We start from the raw sequence: 7500 nt of genomic DNA, 5'->3' as shown, positions 1-7500 counted from the left end.
ACTGGACACGACGCCTGTTAGGCGATATTACAATTTTTTTCGGACAACGCTTTTAACATGAAATAATATTAATAAATAATAAAATTGAGCTTTATATAGCGCAATATCCACAAAACGACCAAGAAACTAATTTTACACCTGAGTACAGTGAGAGAATGCGAGTAAAGAGCCTTTTCCAATTACTCGACTATACGCCAAGCGAGGCTCGAACCCAGGACCTTCTGATCCGAAAGCGAATGTCATACCACGAGACCACATAGCCACACATTCATGGATTGAAGAGCGATGCATTTTGATTGGCATTGGCAGATTTGAAAACGTCCGTTTTTTCCTCAAGATTTTTTTATAGATAGAATGAAGTTGACGTCACTCTGGTCTTTATTGTTTTTTTGCCATCCACGTTTATGAGTAATTCTCACTAAATTGTATTAGCCAGACTATAAAAGTTCATGGTTACACATATGTTTGTGTGTTGGTCCGTTATACTTCCGGATGGTAATGTTGTGAGCTTCTTAGCCAAGCTCATACTATCTATACTTATTTTTAACACTGTTATACTGGAATTATGGGAATTATGAATTGACAGCACTGCATCCTTCACAACTTTCTCCCTTTTTTTCTTATCACCATTTCCTTCCCCTCCCCTCATGTTACAATTCCCTTTTATTTTTATTATTATTATTATTATTATTATTATTATTATTATTATTATTATTATTATTATTATTATTATTATTATTATTATTATTATTATTATTATTACTATTTCTATCTTTCATTTTTTTTAATTTACCAGGCCAATCGGTCAGATGTCTGTTGTTGCACAAAGAGCTGGCAGAATTCCAAGCGTAGCACAGAGGGAGGTATGCTGTACAAGCTGGTCAAGAAGTACTATGCACATTTCATCATGAAGGAATATGTAAGACCTATTGTGGTGAGTGTCAATTCAAAGTTGTTTTTTTAATTCCGAAAAGTGAGTGGAGCAGGCACTTATGTTGATAATAACAAGAGATGAAGTGAGTCGGAAAGTGCCAGAAGACAACAGAGAATAAAAACTACTCAACGGCGATGGGGGCTTGAACCTGCGACCTTACTGGTACGACAACTCTGTCTGGCCAAGGAGATCGTGACTATGGTAAAAGTCACGATCTCCCCGACCCTGCGGAGTTGTCGTACCAGTAAGGTCAAGGGTTCGAGCCCCCATCTCCGCCGCGAAGTTTTTATTCTCTTTTGTCTTCTGGTACTTTCCTTCTCATTTCATTTCTTGAATTCAAAATTTGGTACCTGGAATAAAAGAAGATGGAGTTCGAAATACTTCCAGGGTTTGGGGAGTCGTCTTCATTTTTAGAAGGAATATTTTTATATGGATTGTATTGCTTGTCCTTTTCAATCGGATGTTTTATTTACACCATTCCATTTTTTCGTTTGTTTGTATGTTTGTTTGTTTTTCAAGAGTTGGGGGTTGAAGGCATATGAATATGGACATTTTAAGACAGTAGTTCATTCTTTGCTGTACAACTGAACTGTACACAAATGGACAAATCGGGGAGAAGGCACTGGTTGGTGTAACAGAAATAGTGGGAAAAGTCTGTATGAAACAGTGACACAGACAAAGCATGGAGAAAAAATAAAAACCATGTCAAAAAATTCGCAACTACCTCAACTGGCTGTTGAGATGGGTCGGCGCTGATTATTGGGAATGTTTTCTCTTCTCTCTTCAACTGGAATGTGTCCGGTTTGCAGACCTGCCAATTAGATAGATTGTTTGGAGACCCAAGTTTGGACAATTGCAGATAGTTCTCTTTTATTTTTATTTTTTATTTTCTTTTTTTGTATTTTTTTGTATTTTTTTTTTAATTTTTAAATAAAAATTGTATAGTAAAGATTTTATTTTACTCAGAAATGACCAAATTGAGAAATTTCTGAATTACAATAATTCGAAAGCATTTCAAAGTGAAATCTCGTATTTGTAAGAGTGAAAATAATTCATTTTGGATTCATTTAGATTTTAAATTTAAATATTCAATTTTTTGTTGTGTTGTTGTTGTTGACTGTTTTGTGTGGCCTTGAGGAAGTTTTGAGTATCAGTGGAGGAGAGCTTTATCAATTGTTAGCATTTGATGTTACATTTGACTTTTGACGTATTTCCTTTGCGTTTCCATTTCCAGATGATTTTGTTTGTGGGTTATTTCTGTGCGAGCTGCGCCATGGTCCCTCACATTGAAGTCGGACTGGATCAAAAGCTTTCCATGCCAAAGGTAAATGAAATACTCACAATGATCCGATTGAGAGAATTCAGTGAGTGCTTATTTCCTTACTGCCTGTCTAGAATCAGGAACTGGGTGGGGTTCCTGACCTCCCATAGTGGGCAGGGGGGTACGTACTGTGTCTTCTATCCCCTTATATCTGTTTTCCAACATGCTTTCTGTCTTTGTCTTGGAATGAGATTACTTGTTTTTTTCCTGGCCCTCGTCAGAGTCCTGGCTGGGAGGGAAACAGTTAAATGCATAATTATTGTTTTGGGAGATGATATTTTTTACCTTGTAAATCATCTCTCTGTTATGTATTATTATATTTGTTATTTTTAATGTATAATGTAAGCATTTGAGTGTATTCCTCTTTGTTGGATTTTGTGCTTGTGTCCGGATGAGACTTATAGGTGATCTCAAACTAAGTACATTGGTCGTATGCTCTTGGAATCTACGTCTGATCCCTATTTGTTCCCAGTTCCCTATACCTAAATGTGTTGCAATCGCCGTAAAACCCTTAAAAACAAAAACAAATAATTCTATCAACAACTTTCGAGAGTTAATATGCTTCATTAAAGATTTTAAAACATCGACTGTACCTACAAACTGAGCTTTCAGGACCCCCGAATAATAGATGCTATGGTACTATACCTTCTGTTTCTCAACACGTTTTATTGCATAAAAGGTGGGTCGGTGTTTCTGTGGCTGGGGCCTGAAAATTGTATCTAGTTCAATTTTCCATCGACTTCTGCCAAGCGAAGTGGCCGAGTGGTTATGGCATTGTACTGTGATCAAGAAAGTCCCAGGTTCAAGCCCTGCTTCAGGCACTTTCATTTTTTTTCATCCTTTGGCAAGATTTTTAACCTCTAAATTTTCTCACTGTGACAACATGGGTGATTCCTGTTGACATCAGACATCCTGTTTGATGGATTATCTATATTCCTTCATGGAATGTCTATGCGACGGGATCTCACTGTGACAACATGGGTGATTCCTGTTGTCATCAGACATCCTGTTTGATGGATTATCTATATTCCTTCGATCTTAGTGTGCCGTTATAAAAGGGGATAATTTAAACAGATTTCTGTAATCTTTGAAATTTTGACGCATCTAGTAATTCTCATTTTTCTCTCCAAGCAACAGCTTTTTTTTTTTTTTTTTTTAATTTGTTTATTCATTTTTTTTTCTTTTTCTTTAAAATTTTTTTTTTTTTTTTTAATTTGTTTATTCATTTTTTTTTCTTTTTCTTTAAAATTTTTTTTTTTTTTTTTTTTTTAATTTGTTTATTCATTTTTTTTTCTTTTTCTTTAAAATTTTTTTTTTTTTTTTTTTTTTAATTTGTTTTATTCATTTTTTTTTCTTTTTCTTTAAAATTTTTTTTTTTTTTTTTTTTTTAATTTGTTTATTCATTTTTTTTTCTTTTTCTTTAAAATTTTTTTTTTTTTTTTTTTTTTAATTTGTTTATTCATTTTTTTTTCTTTTTCTTTAAAATTTTTTTTTTTTTTTTTTTTAAATTTGTTTATTCATTTTTTTTTCTTTTTCTTTAAAATTTTTTTTTTTTTTTTTAATTTGTTTATTCATTTTTTTTTCTTTTTCTTTAAAATTTTTTTTTTTTTTTTTTTTTTTTTTGATATGACACTTTAGTGATATAATATTTCCAATTACATTCTATTCCACCAGGACTCTTACGTATTGAGCTACTTCAACAACTTATCAGCCTACCTATCAGTTGGTCCCCCCGTCTACTTTGTCGTCAAGAAGGGACACAACTACTCGTCCTTAGCGGGTCAGAATACCATCTGCAGCGTGGCCGGATGTTCTCAGGAATCTCTGGGGAGTCAGATTTCCTACGCCTCTCTCAGGCCTGATGTGTGAGTCTAGTTGGAATTTAGTTTTTAAAAAACAAACTAAAAATCTGCGGAATGAAGCGGAAAGTGCAATATCTACGTGGGGTTCCTGACCTCCCATAGTGGGTAGGGAGGTACTTCCTGTGTCTTCTATCCCTCTGTATATGTTTTCTAAGTGATCTCAAACTAAGAACACTGATAGTGTGCTCTTGGAATCTACATCTGTTTCCTATTTGAATCATTCCCCTTTTCTTATTTTTCTTGTGTGCTTTCATCTGTAAATCTATAACTTTTTGGACTACCCCATTTTCTTCCTTTTTACCGGCGCTGAAATGACGTACATGTATCGAAAGTGCTGTAAAACCCTTAAAAAAAACAAACTTGAAAGACAAACAAAAAAAAAAAAAACAGTGCAATTTGAATTACCTTTATTATTATTCAGTGCTGATGGTTTTCCTTGGATCTGCGGAAATCAGCAATTTTGGAGTTCGAGGAGGAATTCCCTCCTTTAAAAATAATTGCCATTCCAATTTCCTCCAATCAAATGTACTGGCCGTGAGAGACGTGATGTGTGGTGGGATGAATTGATACAGTTTCCCCGCTCTCCACAAATTAGCTAGAGTATCAATGATACTTTAACATCTCAATTCTCTAAAAGTGGGGGTAAGTGCAGTAAAATGACGCTTAAGGGCAATCGTTCACAATTTTCCTCCTTTTTCTTTCTTTTTTTTTTCGTTTTTGTCACCACTGACACTGAATATTAATAATAATAATAATGCCATTTATATTGCGCATCCTATCCCCCTGGTTGGAGGCTCTGGGCGCAATACAAATAAAATTGCCATATCGAATGAGAAAAATACACACTGACAGCCACCCTCTCCCACCACCCACTGCCTCAAACACGCCAATACCACACACACACTCATCCACATCCACACGCACCACATAAACACACTTGCAACACAACACATTAATTACAGTTACACGAGAAGCATTTACAGCTGATCACAAACCAAATTATAAAATAAAATGATAAATTTTCCCTTATTCGTCCCCCAAAGGGAAATTTGTCTCTAGGGTCTATTCCAAAGGATGACATGGAATAAGCCAGGTGTCATCATCAGTGCAGCGCGCCAAAGTAAGCTAGGGCGAGGTGACTTGCTCAAGGCCGCACAGCGTGGCAGGTCGTCAAACTTGTTACCTTTCTGGTACTAGACAAAGACCACACTGCTGGGCTAATTATTGCTTTTACTATTATTATTATTATTACTATTATTATTATTATTATTATTATTTATTATTATTATTATTATTATTATTATTATTATTATTATTATTATTATTATTACTATTATTATTATTATTGTTATTATTATTATTATTATTGTTGTTGTTAATAAAAAAAAAGTTATTATTATTTTTTATTTTTAACAATTTATTATTTTAAAAAAAAATGTATTACTATTATTATTGTTATTATTATTATTAATTATTATTATTATTATTAATTATTATTATTATTATTATTATTATTATTATTATTATATATTATTATTATTATTATTATTATTATTAAACTGGTACCAGCAGGGTAAATTAAAGTGTTGCAAGAGCTGTAAAATCCTCTGACCGTATTTATATTTCCAGGACATATCTTGCCCACCCTGTGACATCTTGGCTGGACGACTACCTTGCTTGGTCAACCAGCTACGGCTGCTGTCGTTACTTTAAGAACAATGGATCGTTCTGTCCTTCGTCCTGTAAGTCGTGACTTAAAGATGTGGCCAAGGATGATGATAATGAAGCGGGGAGATGACGATCATAGTGGTTGTGGTGGTGGTGGTTATGGTCTAAGTGGTAGTGGTGGTGACGATGATCGTGATGGTAGTGTCAGTAGTGATGGCGGCAATGTTGATGTGATGTTGTTGTTATTATCATCATCATCATCATCATCATCATCATCATCATCATCATCATCATCATTATTATTATTATTATTATTATTATTATTATTATTATTATTATTATTATTATTATTATTATTATTATTATTATTATATTATATATCGTTATTATTATCATCATCATCATATTATATTATTATTATTATTATTATTATTATTATTATTATTATATATTATTATTATATTATTATTATTATTATTATTATTATTATTATTATTATTATATTATTATTATTTATTATTATTATTATCATCATCATCATCATCATTATTATTATTATTATTATTATTATTATTATCATCATCGTGATCATTATTATCATCATCATCATTATTATTATTATCGGTGTTATCATCATCATCATCATTATCTTCACACTTTTGACTCCCATTTCCAGATGGCGGTGATGACTGTGCGTCATGTGACATCCAGGGGCTGGAGGACGGTCGTCCCGTCAACGACCAGTTTAAAAAGTACCTGCCCTGGTTTTTGAAGGATAATCCCAACTTTAACTGTGGCAAAGCGTGAGTACAGCAATGGGATTGAGATTTTATTTAAAAATTAAAAATTGAGATTTTATGTAGCACAATATTCACTAAACGTGCTCAAAAATGCTTTACAAGGGGTCCCTGGCCAACAGCAACATTTAACATGTGGGACGGGACATGATACCTGTTAGGCAATATTATAATTTTTTCAGACAGAGACAATGCTGTTAACAGCCAGGTACTCATTTTACACCTGAGTACGGTGAGAGAATGTGAGTGAAGAGCCTTCTCCAAGGACTCAACTACGCGCTGAGCGAGGCTCGAACCCAGGACCTTCCGATCCGAAAGCGAGTGTCACACCAGTAGACCACATAGCCACTCCAATGGAATGAATGCATTTGTCATTTGGCGTTATATGTGGTGGGCTCGACTTGGACAAAATATTCCCAACGGTGAAACAATTTGATTACCTGATGTTATAGTGCAGCTATATCATATGACACTCACCTTCGGATCGGAAGGTTCTGGGTTTGAGTCTTGCCCTGAGTGGCGCATAGTTGAGTCCTTGGAAAAGACTCTTTACTCACATTCTCTCACTGTACTCAGGTGTAAAATGAGTAGCTGGCTATTAACAGCGTTGTGTTTGTTGGAAAAAAATTGCAATATTACCTAACATGCATCAAATCTCATTCTACATGTTTCGTGTTGCTGTTGCCTAGGGACCCTTTGTAAAGCACTTTGAGCACGTTTATTGGATATTGCACTATATAAAATCTCGTTTCCTTTTTTTTTTTTTTTTTTAGTGCTTGGGTGCAGAGAAATCCTTTTTGAGTTAAATGCAGTTTAAATGTTCAGAATATCTCATTTGGGGACACAGTTATGGAACCATGGAATGCATAAGGCATCTACCAAGGACTTCCATTTCTTACTTACTTATCCGAACCATGA

At 33.9% G+C, this 7500-nt stretch overlaps 1 protein-coding gene across 1 annotated transcript in view; it reads left to right on the top strand.

Annotated features, from left to right (window-relative positions):
- The window catches only part of LOC144956842 (NPC intracellular cholesterol transporter 1-like), a 53973-nt gene that overhangs the window by 37708 nt on the left and 8765 nt on the right, over nucleotides 1-7500 (top strand). The window contains exons 17-21 of the mRNA XM_078887604.1: nucleotides 797-934; nucleotides 2169-2258; nucleotides 3930-4120; nucleotides 5747-5859; nucleotides 6462-6588. Of these exons, the coding sequence (XP_078743730.1) occupies nucleotides 797-934; nucleotides 2169-2258; nucleotides 3930-4120; nucleotides 5747-5859; nucleotides 6462-6588 (659 nt within the window). The remainder of the gene's footprint in view (nucleotides 1-796; nucleotides 935-2168; nucleotides 2259-3929; nucleotides 4121-5746; nucleotides 5860-6461; nucleotides 6589-7500) is intronic.

Source organism: Berghia stephanieae, chromosome 11, assembly GCF_034508935.2.
Source record: "Berghia stephanieae isolate SIO BIC M18660-M18661 chromosome 11, UCSD_Bste_1.3, whole genome shotgun sequence".
NCBI lineage: Eukaryota > Metazoa > Mollusca > Gastropoda > Nudibranchia > Aeolidiidae > Berghia > Berghia stephanieae.
This window is presented reverse-complemented; position numbering and strand designations above follow the sequence as displayed.